The 16,533-nt window shown below is 44.9% G+C and overlaps 1 protein-coding gene across 4 annotated transcripts in view; it reads right to left on the bottom strand.

The window, feature by feature from the left end:
• ARHGAP26 (Rho GTPase activating protein 26) overlaps nt 1–16,323 on the bottom strand; it is a 724,944-nt gene extending 708,621 nt beyond the window's left edge. For all 4 annotated transcript variants that reach the window (XM_077473114.1, XM_077473113.1, XM_077473112.1 and 1 more), the window contains exon 1: nt 15,876–16,323. In XM_077473114.1, coding sequence (XP_077329240.1) covers nt 15,876–16,029 — 154 coding nt within the window. In that variant the 5' untranslated portion in view covers nt 16,030–16,323. The remainder of the gene's footprint in view (nt 1–15,875) is intronic.
• Between the last annotated feature and the right edge of the window lie 210 nt (nt 16,324–16,533).

The raw sequence follows: 16,533 nt of genomic DNA on the forward strand, positions 1-16,533 counted from the left end.
GAGAACTGAGGTGGCATGGCTGAAGATGGATGAGCCATGAATATAGATGGCTGAGTATGGATGGGATGGTCGAGTACGGCTGGGTATGACCAAGTACGGATGGATGGATGGATGGATGAGTATATGAATGAGGACAGCTGAGCATGGATGGATGGATGGATGGATGGATGGACGGAGGAGTATTGCTGCACTGGGCACAGAGCAGCGCTGTGGGCATTACAGATCCAGCACCTGATCTCTCCCCTCTCACTGTACTGATCGGTACAGAGAGGGGAGAGAGGAACCAGATATGACACAAGTTTACAAGCGATCGCTCCTTAGGACCCGGCAGTCAAAGATACTCCCGCATGCGTGCCCCAGGGAGCACGTAGGAGCGTGATTATGGGAGGACGTCATAGTACACCCTCCAAGAGTTATCGAACTGCGCTGTAGCCATCATTCGGCTATAGCGCAGCTGTTAAGTGGTTAAAGAGAAGAAAAAAATAAAAATAAAATGTAATATATAAATTTATATATTTTTTTTTTTTTTTAACAAAAAATGCACTGCAAAACGTGCCTGAAAAACGCCTCAAGCACAGCCGAATAGATGTGAACCTAGACTTACCGATGCCATTATGCCCATGGGGAGGACAAAAGGTCTGCCTGATCACGCGGCCACTGCGATTAGCTGTCACAATGGTCAAATGATCTGGAGCCTGGCCCGTCAGCTCCCAATCATTGCTAGAGACCAGGGCCTGTCTTTGACTTCTTACTCTCTGCTGCCCAAGGAGACATGTGGCATGTAGGTGTTGAAGCCCAACCTTTTTGCTGGCGCACATGTGTTATGGGGACAGCAAGAGGTCAAGGTATGACTGTAACTTATGATTGGAAGTTACTGCTCACATTTGTTTTCATCTCATAAAATAATTGCTCAACATAACATACGATCAGATTCATGAAGTATATCCGTGCTGCCGATTAACACGAAAGGATTGATAATATTCTGCCCTGGGTGATAAACTCTGATCAAATCTGATTGCAATGGGAAATTACCATTTGATTATTTGTTGATACGATCACTTTAAATGAACACTATCAAAGTGTTTATGACCACCATAATAGATGTTCTTCCAGGATAGCAGTATCGTTTCTTATGCCGCAGTGAGGAGACTCACTTTTCCTATTGCATTCTCCATAACAAAATGGTAGAAACATTCTGGCTGTACTCCGACTTGTCCTTATCTGATGTCTCATAAGGCTTGAGAATTGAGGAAAGGAAATGAGGAAGTCATTTCGCTCTGTGCAGTATGAGGCCCCTCAATCATGGACAGTTTGTTGTCTTTAAAATGAGATCATAACGTTAGAAGTTCTTAAAATAAGAACACTAGAGAGGAAGTCAGCAAGATGTCAGAGAATGCTCTCCTCCACAATCACGTCTTTATTTCACATACTGTCAGATTTTACAAGCTCTTGGTGCCTGCACACAAATGTCATCTATATGAAATTGCCTGCTAAAATTTACTAGCCATGTAGTGTTAAATAGGTTACAAAATGACTAAACACATGCCTTTCAACACACTTTATTTCCGCTTTTCTTCAACTTAGCCAACCCAGCACTTCCTCCTATTCTGAGATACTTTAACACTGGTGCTGTGGCTGCAACAATTCATTGACAAGGACCGTCATATTGGTGATAAGAAAATAAGATCCCTTACATGTTGCAGTAAACTGTCCTGCTAGTAGAGCTGCACGATTCTGGCTAAAATGAAAATCAGGATTTTTTTGCTTAGAAGATAGATCACGATTCTCGCAGCGCAACATCATCTTTCACATTAAAACAAAAAAGTTTGGGCTAACTTTACTGTTTTGTTTATTGAAGTGTATTTTTTCCCAAAAAATTGCGTTTGAAAGACTGTTGGGCAAATGCAGTGACATAAAATATTGCAGCAATTGACATTTTATTCCCTAGGGTCTCTGCTAAAATATATATCATGTTTGGGGGTTCCAAGTAATTTTCTAGCAAAAAATATTGATTTTAACTTAAAGTGGATGTAAACCCGAAAAAAAAATTTTATTTTTTGTCTGACACGATACAGGAGTATGGGATTTCAGATCAGCTGTGCCCAGTCTTGCCACGAATAGTTAATGCAGCTCTGAGCAATATCTTTTTTCAGTGAAATAAAAACAAACTGTGAAATCTTTGTCCTTCTTCCCCCTTGCTGTGATTGACAGGTGATTTACATATCTGGTGCACTAGCCTAAGACATGCATTATTTTTTAATTCCCACCCCCACTGCTTTCTTCAGCAGCTCTGCAAGGATTGGCTGTCCCACACCTCAGCATGATTGGGCATGCTGAAGTAATGTAGGGACTTTTCTGGGTTTTGACTGGATGTTAGTGATCATAGCAGAAGTTCAGTGTAAGAAATACACAGGAGAAAATGCATGTTGATAAGGGGAGTGTAGAGGTGGGCGGGGAGTCTACTGACAGCACAACTCCACCCACTGAGTCCTGGAAAACAGACCCACCCTCAAAATGTGCAGTTTTTCGTGTCTCATAGCAGACAGAGGGGAGAAATTTGGCAGATAAGTATACATGCTGGAGGCATGTATATGCTTCTAGATAACAAATATTGCAATAGTTTAGAAAGCATGAGAGTGGGTTTACATCCACTTTAAGAAACAAGCGTCAGAAAAATAAATAAATAAATAAATAAATAAATAAAAAGATTTACAGGTTGTTAAAAACTTGGCAGACTGCCTGGATTTTTTCTTTACACACAGAAGTTTATCCCTTTGATCTAAGAAGGAAGAGTTAGTTACAATGTTTAATTTTAAAAACTTGGCAGCCTGCCCAGATGTTTTCTTTTGACAGCTGAGTAAGCAGAAAAGTCTCTCCACTTGTTAGATGAAAGAATCAGCTAACTCTGCAATAGAGATCGTCAGGGGGGTTCCATCAAGATCACGATTTAACAATTAATTCTGCAGCTCTACCTGCTAGTTATTGTGTCTTAGGCAAAATTGTGGTCGGAGATACGGAACGCAATAGGCTGCATTAATACTTGAAATTTGTAAAAGGGCTCTTAAAATGTAATAAAAACACACACTATTTAATTGGCATTATCCTTTAACCACTTGACCATTGGGCACTTAAACACCCTTAATAACCAGATCAGTTTTCAGCTTTTGGTGCTCTCACATTTTGAATGACAATTACTCAGTCATGCAACACTGTACCCATATGAAATTTTTGTCCTTTTTTTTCAAACAAATAGAGCTTTATTTTGGTGGCATTTAATCACTGCTGTGTTTTTTGTGCTATAAAAGAAAGAAAAAAAAAATTCTGTAAAAAAAAAATGAATTTTTCTTTGTTTCTGTAATAAAATTTAGCAGATTAGTAATTTTTCTTCATAAATTTTGGCCAAAATTTATACCACTACATATCTTTGGTAAAAATAAGTACAAAATTGGTGTATATTATTAGGTCTTTGTGAAAGTTATAGAGTCCACAAGCTATGGTGCCAATATCTGAAAATTGATCACACCTGAAGTACTGACGGCCTATTTCAATTCTTGAGACCCTAACATGCCAGAAAAGTACAAATACCCCCCAAATTACCCCTTTTTGGAAAGAAGACATTCCAATGTATTTAGTAAGAGGCATGATGAGTTTTTTGAAGTTGTCATTTTTTCCCACAATTCTTTGCAAAATCAAGATTTTTTTTCCACAAAATTGTCATATTATCAGGTTATTTCTCACACACAGCATATGCATACCACAAATGACACCCCAAAACACATTCTGCTTTTACTCCCAAGATTTTTACACAGCGTGGCCACATACAGAGGCCCAACATGCACGGAGCGCCATCAGGCATTCTGGAGCACCCAGGCCAATTTTGACATTTCTCTCCTACATGTAAAAATCATAATTTATTTGCTAGAAAATTACATAGAATCTCAAAACATTATATATTTTTTTTTAGCAAAGACCCTAGAGAATACAATGGCGGTCGTTGCAAATTTTTATCTCGCACGGTATTTGCGCAGCAATTTTTCAAACGCGTTGTTTTGGGGGAAAAATTTTTTAAGCACAAAACACAGTAAAGTTAGCCCAATTTTTGCATAATGTGAAAGATGAAGTTATGCTGAGTAAATAGATACCTAACATGTCACTCTTCAAAATTGCACATGCCCGTGGAATGGCGCCAAACGTCGCTACCTAAAAATACCCATAGGCGACGCTTTACATTTTTTTACTGGTTACATGTTTTGAGTTACAGAGGTCTAGGGCTAGAATTATTGCACTCGCTCCAACGTTCACGGCGAAACATCACATGTGTGGTTTGAACATCGTTTTCATATGCGTTTGCTTCTGCATGCAAGCACATGGGGACAGGGGCGCTTTAAAATTTGTATTTATTTTTTTATTGTTCATTTTACTTCATTTATTTTAGTTTGACATTTTTTTCCCCCAAAAATTAATTTTTGATCACTTTTATTCCTATTACAAGGAATGTAAACATCCCTTGTAATAGGAATATGGGATGACAGGTCCTCTTTACAGTGAGATATGGGGTCAATAAGACCCTGCATCTCACCTCTAAAAATAAAAAGATTCTGGCTTTGATCATATTGGCGAGTTGGTAGAAGCACCGGAGGGCGGCAAGGGGGGGGGGGGGGGGGAATCTATGGCTGGGTATCACCGAGTATGGCTGGGTATGGCAATTTATGGCAGGGTACTGCAGAGTATTGGCAGGGTATTGAGGGGTTAATTGTCGGTGAGCAGCGATGTGGGCACTGCAGATGCAGCCCACAGCGCTGCTGACACCGATCTCTTCTCCCTCCGCTGTACCGATCGGTACAGAGAGGGGAGGGAGGAACCGGCGTCATAACATGACGCCGGTTTGTTTACAGGTGATCACTCCGTCATTTGACAGAGCGATCACCTGGTAAACGGCCGCGATGAGCGGCCGTTTACCGTGATGCGCCAGGTCCCGTGGACCTGTCGGTCACGGATGCTCTCGTGTGCGTGCCCCAGGGCGCGAGAGCAGACTTCTGGGAGGCCGTTAATTAATGGCCTCTCAGAGTTAAACAACCGCCCTGAAGCCGTTAATTGGCTATGGGCCGGTTGTTAAGTGGTTAAATGTTATGCATGTGGATGTTGGCACTGTAATTAATTATTATAAAAAAAAAAAATCCTAATCAATATACAGCTGTCACATGACCTAGCTCTTTCCCAAGCCTATATGTAGGGAAGCAATGGCAAGAGGAGCTTTTGGTCCTCTGCTGCTGGGGAAAAAAAGCCTTTGGGCTACAAAGTAAAAATAAATAAATATTCTGTAGTCACATGGACTGCTCAGATGCGATAGAGAGGAAATGTTTGGGATAGAAAATGCATCAATCATGTGCACTAGCTGCCAACACTGCTCTGCAGAATCCCCAGCCGTATTGGGGACAGGAGTACAGGAGGGCGGACCAACCAGGTTTTGTGCAGAATACAGAAAACTGACTGAGTATAGTCCGGATGTAATACAGCATGTATTTCTCATTTATCCACAGGGGCCCGAGCACTTAGCTACTGTATGTGCAGGCAGCCTATATAAGCAAATTTATTTACATTGGCTGTATGGACTCATTCGCACAGCCCAAATTGACAGGTACGCAATGACGGGTGCACAAACCCAGACACAGAGCCTTTGCATCTGGACCCTTGCACCCATCCCCTGTGTACCTGTCAAACTCAGCTGTGCGAGTGAGTACATCAAGCTGATGCATTTGCATTCACTTTTATGGGCTGCCCGAATGTAGCTCAGCGCTGGTACAAAAAGTAAACAATTGCTCTTCACTCTGTATGGGGCTGAATGACTTAAATGAGCCCTTACAGTGCATATACAGCCAAAATGTTTTTTATTGTTTAGACCAGGGGTAGGCAACCTGGGGCCCTCCATCTGTTGTGGCACTACATTTTCCACGAGGCATTGCAAGGCTGGCAGTTACAATTACTCCCAGAGCCATGATGGGACTTGTAGTTCTGCAACAGCTGGAGGGTCCCAGGTTGCCTACCCCTGGTTTAAACAGAATAGGGAAGGGTAAAACCCTTTCAGGTTATTTATTGGTACCTGTGTCTTGCTGGGGAAATGTATTTTTACTTCCTTTCCTGGAGATGCAACAAGAAATCCCTCCAAAGTGAACAGGATTATAACCTTTTGGAGGACCGTCCCTAACTTCTTGCTTTGGGGACTCTAAATATTGGATTTCAAATCACTCACTGCCTCACCGGTCACAGAACAGACAGAGTGGTGAATCTTCCCCGGGGAAACAGACAATAAAAATAAAATAAAAAAAATGAAATAAAAAACCACAACAAACACACACACACACACACACACACACCCGTTCTACCCCCTCAACATTCTATTGTGTCCATTTTTGTTCTTTGTTTTGGATAAAGTCTTATACAAAAGATAGGTTAAATTTTTGGAAAGCAGTTAATTAACAGTATAGTGCCTGGGAGCCACAGCTTCAGTGTATTTACTTGGAACGGCTATGCGCAAGTTAAACACTGACCCTTGCGTTTACACGTGCGCAGGCAGATTTAAAAATAAATAAAACAACATTTTACATTTTGAAAAATATGCCCACATTTGTGCATGTACAAATGCCAGTGCTGGAGTTTAGCAATGCATAGCCACGTAAATAGTTTCTTGTTGTGCAGGTCAATGGGAACAAATATGCTACAGCTGTGGCTCCCGGCTTCGAGTGGATTTAAGTGCCAGATCACACCAGCGCTATGCGAGAACCAGCACGATTCCAATGCCGTTTCCCACATTGCATTGAACTCCTAGGCAGTTCACATACGGCAGCGGGTGTCAATAGATCAGTTCGCATATCGCCATGCGAACTGAATTTGGACAGGAATTGGGTTGCATGCCATGCGATCCGATTCTGGTGCGCACAAAAAAGGTCCTGCATGATATTGGTCCGAATCACATGCGATGACAGACATCGCTACAGTTTGAACCAGCACTCAGTGGTTCATTTCAAACTGAGGGCACCCCGAGTTTGATTGTCCCCACTCCCTTGCTGGTCTGCATTCACACTGGACCATAAAAGGAAGCGTTTCCGGGCCAGCCATAGATCATTCAAATCTCATCTGGTTTAACAGGGATCGGCAAAATATTTGATCCATCTATGGGCAGGTTGATTTTACCCAAGTTAATCCATTGTACAACCAGCATTTCACCAAGATTTTTAGCATGCAATTGTTGCCAGTGGCTATAGCTTCTAGCAACAAGTGTTTCCCCCCGGCAGGGACAGCTTTCCGTGCACATCCCCCCCCCCACGGAGAACACAATGGCTTTGCAGGAGTGATTCCCTCATGAAGACGGAATGTGTCGGAATTGTCCCTCATTACTACCTCTGCTAATCAGAATAATGATTCTGCTTCTGTATACAATCATCTATGGAGGGTTCTGTGCTCTGACATGGCTTGCACCCACACTGAACCAAACCGTAATGGACCACAAGTGAACTATGCCCAAGAACCTCTCCCAAGTGGTCCCAGGGATGGTTCAGAGCAGTAGTAAAAAGAGCCGGCAACACTGTAATCCTTTAAGTGTCGTTGCTATTGGTATATTAGAGTGACAATAAAACAAAATGACGCGTTTCGGCAATAGCCTTAGTCGTAGCTGGTTCAGATCACTGACACTACACAAACAAACCAGACCAAGGGGGTGAACTGTGCCCAAAATGACGCCATGTGTACACCTTTGGGGTGAATTTACACCTGAACCAGTATATCTGAACCGCTCCCGAGCTCGAATTCCCCCCCACTGGCTTGCACTCACACTGGATTGTAGGGAAGTGTTCCCGGCACACTTTCCTGATAAAAAAAAAGGGGGATCGCTGGTTTGATCATTACACAGAACTATACTCCGGCAAGGTTTGCACTCACACTGCAGTAAAATCGTAACAGATCACAAGTGAATACATGAGACCACGTCTACCAAGTGGTCACACTTCAGAGCACTCACACTGCACAAAACATACTGGCCCAATGGGCTGAACCACACCCGGACCAGTCATTGCCAGGGTGAGTTCCCCTTACTCTGTATAGAGACACACTTTATATACCACCATGTGCAAGATCCCTAGCTGTTCACAACATTAGCATCTTATCTAGAGATGCTGTTTATGCAATGCACTTGCTAACCATCACAAATAGGCATCCAAACAGAAAACACATAATATACAAAATTGTGTGCAGGATTAATATACTCATATGACTGTACAGAACTGATATGGAAGAGAAATCCTCACAGAATATATTTGGCTTTTTTTTTTTTAATACATTCACACTGTAACTCCAGGCACTTGGGGCTGCGCTGCGAAGCTGATTCACCAATCCACAAGTTATTTTTATACATTCAGATGCATCAAGCCTACAGAATAACCATTTAATAGCAGGGTTCTGCTGCAGATAAGACAGTCTGATCACGGCTCATATCCACAGGCATTTTTAGGATCATCATCAAGTGCATCACTCACTGCGCAACACCCTCTCTGGGGCCAATCCACTAAAATGTAGGCGCTGTGTTAGTTGCATTGTGTATCTTATTTGGTAGTGATTATGTTCAAGTCACAGACCTAAATATTGCTAAGATGTGCAATCATTTTGGATTTTGCATGAAACTTCTATTTAGCGAATGAAAGCTATTATTTCCCATGAATCCATACTTCACCTTATGAATTATTTGATAATAGTCTCTTTTCATGTTCTAATGTGACAGTAACTCTGAGCCTACACAGGGTTTCCTTTCCATATTGCTGACTGCCGAATGGGCACAGCGGGTGAGCAAAAGGAAGGTCAGTGTGTGCCAAGGATGGAAGGGGGGGGGGGGGGGGGGGGGGCGGCATTAAAGAGACTCGGACGCTTTGGCATTTAGGGCACAGCAACAGTCTCTCGCTTATCTTCCATCCCCACACTCCCTTGCTGCTCTATTGAAGGTGAAAATGGACTGAAATTAAAGGTATGGGGGTGCATGCATTAACATTATCACCTCCTCATTGATTATCAAATTTCTCTGAAAAACATTCTGATCGTGGATCGCTTTGCAGAGACCGGGCAGTCATTGTTGCATGTGTAAACAAGCCCTTATTTTGTCTATTCAGCATGGGGAAAAACATAAGTTCAATTTAAAGGAAGCCGGTACTACAAAATGTAAGCTGCAATTGCCGAGCTTCTGAAAATGCAAGCTGTCTTACCGTCTTTGCTTTGAGTAGAATTCTGGGATACACATAAATAATCTTAAAACCGACCCCCCCCCCCCTCCCTGATCCCCATGACTAAGCTCGGGGGGATGGAGCGAAATGCGTTGGAGGCATGGCCTGGTAGGAGCCCTGGTTGAGACTGCCACATACTCCCTTAAAAAGACGACTTGTAGCGATATGTGACTTATGAGAAAAACGTTTGCTACTACATGGCTCTCTCTCCCTGCTCCTAACAGCTATTCTGACTATCCTGTGTAAGAAAGGTATGTATGCTTGCCCATTTTCAGGCTACTCTAGTCCGGTCATGTGATCTTCCTTGTGTCAGTTTTCACTGGCTGCAGGGGAGAGGAGAGAGCACGTAACAATGCCTCCTCTCCCTTACAGCCACCACTGGCTGACATAGGGGAGCCAGAACACATGACCGGGTCATAATTGGCTTAAAATAGGTAAGCATGCAGATCTTACCTACACAGGCTAGTCATTATTATGTGTTTGGAGGGGAGGCGGAGCATGTTTAAGATCAGTTAGGTATATCCCGGAATTCTACTTTAAAGCGGAGGTCCACCCTAAAGTGGAGCTTCCGCTCATTGGAACCCTCGCCCCCCCTCCGGCACCACAATTAGCACCTTTCAGGGGGGAGGGGGGTGCAGATACCTGTACAGTACAGGTATCTGCACCCACTTCCGGGATAGATATCTGCAGAAGGTACGCCCCTTTCCGCAGAATCGACGCCCCTTTCTGAAAGTCCCCCGTTGTCTGCTGACCATCCTTATTGCGCAGTGCGACTCGCGCATGCACAGCAGGGAACCGGGAAACTTCCTGATTCCCATACTCAAGATGGCGGCGGCAGCACCCGAGACACCATCGAGAGATCGGCTTCTGGTGCCGACATCGCGGGCGCGCAAATGTCATTATTTTAAAAGTCAGCAGCTGCAGGCTTTAAAAAAAAAAAAAAAAAAAAAAACGGCGGACTCCTGCTTTAAGGCTGGGTTCACATTGATGCAGGTGCGGGTCCCAGCAGGGGGTATGATGCATCCTTGTACACAATTTTTACCAGAATTCCCACCTGAAATGTAGCCAAGGATGCACAGGACCCTTTTCCAACGTGGGCCGCGGCCGTCCTGGATATAGATATAGATATAGATATAGAGAGATATAGATTATATATATATATATATATATATATACACACACATATATACACACACACACACACACACACACACACACACTCCTTATTACAGACATGCTAAGCCTCTACTGCAATAAAACAAATGCATCTGCCTGGTCACAATAGTCAAATGTATACTTAGCTGTGCATGCACAGCTTATGCCCCGTACACACAATCGGAAATTCCGCCAGCAAAAGTCCGATGTGAGCTTTTTGGATGGAATATCCAACCGTGTGTGTATGCTCCATCGGACTTTTGCTGGCGGAATTCCCGTCAGCAAAAGATTGAGAGCAGGTTCTCAATTTTTCAGTCGGAAAAAGTTCAGATCGGAAATTCCAATCCTCTGTACCAATTCCAAAGCTCAACAATCCTACGCATGCTCGGGAAACAATTTGACGCATGCTCTGAAGTATTGAACTTAAATTTTCCTCGGCTCGTCGTAGTTTTGTACGTCACCGTGTTGTTGACAGTCGAAAGTTCAGAGAACTTTTGTGTGGCCGTATGTAGGCACGCCAAGCTTGAGCTGAATTCCGTCAGAAAGATCATCCAAGATTTTTCCTACGGAAATTCCGCTCGTGTGTATGGGGCATAAGTGTATATGCTTGGTAAACCCACTGTCAGAAAGAACGAACTCCCATGCATTGGAGTTGCATCATTCCAACCTGGCCAATCAAGATGATCCTGAACCTAGAATATGACCATAGTGAAGATGTTGGCCCGAGCAAGGGAGCAAGGGGAGAGGAGTTTTGTTTTAATACTCTGAGTCTAAGATATGGAACAAGCATGTAAATACATGAACGTCAGTGGTTAGAGACCTCCAAATATGTCACTGACTAAGAAAGTGCTAAAGCCACTGGACCAACATAAGGCTCTAGTATTGTCAGAAGAGGAATAGAGAAATCAAAGCCTTTTTTTTTTTAGGGGCGATACCAGTGTGAATCTTAGTGAACTGACTTCTACATCCAAAATACATAAAATAGAAACATGGTAAATCCAGCTAATACATTCAGAAAGAATAAGTTACTAAATTTCACAAATAAAGCACAGTAATGAAAAAAATCCCATACATCACGCTGTAGTTAGGTGACCATTACTTAGTCAATAAGTAGTGAACACAAATGTGAATCTCAGGTACTCCACTAAACTCAATAGTTACAAGGGATTGCATTATCAATAGAGAAAAAGCAAAAATATATCTCTAAAGGGAAATGACCAAATCAAAATAACTCCTCCTGAACACACAAGCGATAGCAGTTATCACAATTGGCTTTATATCATTTTCATTTCATATTGCTGCTGTCCTTCACATCTCATACAGCAGTTAATAGTGTCAACCTCATAGGCAAAAATTTGTATATATCAACAGTATGACAGGCAATGTACAGCACAATGTAACCCTATATAAGAAGACTATAGAGCCCAGCAATTAGTTATACGACTACATTACATTGTAATCTTGCACTAAAGGACTACAGCAACTGCAATCAGTTACATGACTACAACACACTGCAAATCCTGCATGTGAATATACTACAACGACAATGAGTTACAGCATATTATAACCTTGTATAGGGAGAGACTATAGTACACAATCACTAGACGATGATCGCACACCCTAATCATGCCAGACAGGCATACTGTACAGTGCCCAGCAATCAGTTACTACAGCACAAACCCTGCACAGGAAAGGATTACAAAACAGAGCAATTACTTTTATGACTACAACTCCCCAGAACAGGACTACATTACGCAGCAATCAATTATATGACTACAGCACACTGCTGTAGAACTGTTCTTTGCAGGGTAACATTCTGCATAGAGCAGGAAAACAGTGCACAGAAATCAGTTTTATGACCAACAGCACAACACAGCACCTAGTTATCTCACTACAGCACACAGTAAGTGTGTATAGAACAGCACTACAGTAAACAATCATTTCTGCAATTACAGCATGCTATAACCCTGCACAGAACAGAACTACAGTATACACCAATTAGTTACTTGACCACAACACACTACAATCCTGCACAGGACAGGCTTACGGTGTGTAGCAATCAGTTTGACTACAACATACTGTAATCTGCAAAAGAAAAAAAGACAACAGTGACAGCAATCAGTTATTTGACTACAGCATACTATAGCCCTGCATTGAAAGGGACCACAGTGACCACTATAGGAATATAGCACACTAACACCGCACAGGACAGAGTAACAGCTCCCAGCAATGAGTTATAGGACTACAGCACATTGTAACCATGCAAAAACAATGACTACAGTACACAATTATATTGCTACAAAACAGTGTAATCCTCAACAGAAAAGGATCTCAGTGCACACCAGTTATCGGACTACAGCACCCCAGAACTACAGTACACAGCAGCTATCAGACTACAGCACGCTGTGCATTTGCATAGGGCAATTACATGACTACAGTACACTGTAGGGTTGCATAGGTCAGTTACACGACTACAGTACATTGTAGTCCTGTACAGAACAGGACTACAAGATACAGCAATCAGGTATATGACTACAGCACACCGTAGTCATGCACAGGAAAGATGTACAGTACAAAGCCATATGTCTGACTACAACACACTGCAAGCCTACAAAAAGGACAGGACCGCACTGTACTCATTTATATGACTATAGCACACTATATAAGCCTGCACGGAAGAGGACTATAGTATACAGCAATCAGTTATAGGACTACAGCACAGAAAAGGAGTACAGTATCTATTTTACTACAGTACATTGCACATGAAATTACAACATTACACAGCAATCAGCTGTATGACTACAACATAATGTAACCCTGCAAAGGACAGGACTACAGTACCAGCAATCAGTTATCTGACTATAGCACACCAAGTTTGCATTGGACAGTTATACGACTACAGCACACTATAACCTTGCACAGGACAGGGCTACAGTGTACAGCATCAGCAAAATAACTACAACTAACTCTACCCTGTACAGAACAGGACTACAGTGCACAGCAATTAGTTATCTGACCAAAGCACACTGCAAGCCTACACATGACAGCACTGCAGGATACAGCAATCAGTTATAAGACTACAGCACACTGTTCCCCTACATAGGAAAATACAACAGTACACCATTTCAACAGCACACTATAATGCTGCACAAGAAATACTACAGTAGAAAGGAATTAGCTATATGGCTGTAGATCACCATTATGATGCAAAGGATAGAACTACACTGCATATTGATCATTTAGTTACAGCATACTGTAATCTTGCACAGGAAATTACTACAGTATACAGCAGTTACTGTGTATGACTACAACACACTGTACACCTACACATGACAGGACTACAGTGATTAACAAGCACTTATCTGGCTACTGCACACTATATACCTGCATTGGGCAGGACTACAGTATACAGCAATCAGTTCTAGGACTGCAGCACACTTATCTTGAAAAAGGGCAGGTCTACAGTGCACAACAATCAACTGACTACAGCACACTAATGCTGCACAGGAAAAAGACTACAGTATACAGCAATCTGTGACTGTATATCACTACGGCACAGCATCAGCCTCCACAGGATGGGACCCAGTGATGTGACCACGGCACAGTGTCACCCTCCAAAGGGCAGGACCCAGTGATGTGACCACGGCACAGTGTCACCCTCCACAGGGCGGGACCCAGTGATGTGACCACGGCACAGTGTCACCCTCCACAGGGCGGGACCCAGTGATGTGACCACGGCACAGTGTCACCCTCCACAGGGCGGGACCCAGTGATGTGACCACGACACAGTGTCACCCTCCACAGGGCGGGACCCAGTGATGTGACCACGGCACAGTGTCACCCTCCACAGGGCGGGACCCAGTGATGTGACCACGGCACAGTGTCACCCACCACAGGGCGGGACCCAGTGATGTGACCACGGCACAGTGTCACCCTCCACAGGGCGGGACCCAGTGATGTGACCACGGCACAGTGTCAGCCTCCACAGGGCGGGACCCAGTGATGTGACCACGGCACAGTGTCAGCCTCCACAGGGCGGGACCCAGTGATGTGACCACGGCACAGTGTCAGCCTCCACAGGGCGGGACCCAGTGATGTGACCACGGCACAGTGTCAGCCTCCACAGGGCGGGACCCAGTGATGTGACCACGGCACAGTGTCAGCCTCCACAGGGCGGGACCCAGTGATGTGACCACGGCACAGTGTCAGCCTCCACAGGGCGGGACCCAGTGATGTGACCACGGCACAGTGTCAGCCTCCACAGGGCGGGACCCAGTGATGTGACCACGGCACAGTGTCAGCCTCCACAGGGCGGGACCCAGTGATGTGACCACGGCACAGTGTCAGCCTCCACAGGGCGGGACCCAGTGATGTGACCACGGCACAGTGTCAGCCTCCACAGGGCGGGACCCAGTGATGTGACCACGGCACAGTGTCAGCCTCCACAGGGCGGGACCCAGTGATGTGAGCACAGCACAGTGTCATCCTCCACAGGACGGGACCCAGTGATGTGAGCACAGCACAGTGTCATCCTCCACAGGACGGGACCCAGTGATGTGAGCACAGCACAGTGTCATCCTCCATAGGACGGGACCCAGTGATGTGAGCACAGCACAGTGTCATCCTCCATAGGACGGGACCCAGTGATGTGAGCACAGCACAGTGTCATCCTCCATAGGACGGGACCCAGTGATGTGAGCACAGCACAGTGTCATCCTCCATAGGACGGGACCCAGTGATGTGAGCACAGCACAGTGTCATCCTCCATAGGACGGGACCCAGTGATGTGAGCACAGCACAGTGTCATCCTCCATAGGACGGGACCCAGTGATGTGAGCACAGCACAGTGTCATCCTCCATAGGACGGGACCCAGTGATGTGAGCACAGCACAGTGTCATCCTCCACAGGACGGGACCCAGTGATGCGAGCACAGCACAGTGTCATCCTCCACAGGACGGGACCCAGTGATGCGAGCACAGCACAGTGTCATCCTCCATAGGACGGGACCCAGTGATGTGAGCACAGCACAGTGTCATCCTCCATAGGACAGGACCCAGTGATGTGAGCACAGCTGGATTCACACCTATGCATTTTTTGTGTTTTTTGCATATTTGCACTACAGAACGTGTTCCATAGGAAACCATGTTGAATGGACTGTAGTGCAAATCTGCAAAATGCACTAAAACTGCATAGGTGTGAATCCAGCCTAAGACAGGTGTATCTGTCTGTGCTGTGGAGTGTCATCCCTGCAGTGCAGGAACAGACATGCAGTATAATGTTCTGTAGTGATCCTATGACGTCACACTGCCTGCACTGATGTGACCTAATGCCCTGGTTTAAGTTCCCACACCTGCCCATCCATAATGACAATGCAGTGCTCGGAGTAATAGACGAGTGCCAACCCCCCCCCCCCCCCCCACATGGGCACTGTGCCCTCCCTCCATGCCCACACTTACTCTTATGTGCAGCCACCAGTGACTTGCCATCCTTGATGAGCTCTTTAATGAACTTGTTGGTCTTGTCCAGCTCGGTCTCATGGGATTTGAGCCTCTCCCTGAACTGAGGACTATCCAGGTAGCAATCAGTGAACTCCAGCGGAGGCAATCCCATGGTGTGTGGAGAGGAGCAATGGAAGGAAGAGATTATGAAGTGGTGTGAGTGCGCTCAGATCCTAGCCTGGAGGAAGGCGCGGAGCTCAGGACATGACGGCAGGACAGCGGGAGAGATGTGCTCATTGAAAGTTTCCTCGCACAGCCAGCAGCTGGAGTGTGCTGATGATGTCACTCGGGCTGTGATGGCATCCGGCTCCGAGCTCTCTCATTGGAAGCTCGGGGAAATGAGGAGCACAGCGGGCCTCTCACATAAGGCCCTGTGATCTCATACTCGCTGCCCGCCACCTCCCACCGGGCTCTACTCAGACACCGCCCATCCTGATCTCTGACCAATCACCTACAACCGAGCTCCGACCCAATACCGCCCATCCTGAGCTCTGCCCAATCACCTTCTACCAAGCGCTGCGCTAACACCTCCCACCTCGAGCTCTGACCAGCCTTCTCTGTGTTCTGAGAAACACACATCCCCGGCATCCCTCCGGACATTAACCACTGCATAGCT

This window comes from Lithobates pipiens, unplaced genomic scaffold (genome assembly GCF_037356315.1).
Source record: "Lithobates pipiens isolate NorthernLeopardFrog02 unplaced genomic scaffold, aLitPip1_a1.2 Scaffold_8, whole genome shotgun sequence".
NCBI lineage: Eukaryota > Metazoa > Chordata > Amphibia > Anura > Ranidae > Lithobates > Lithobates pipiens.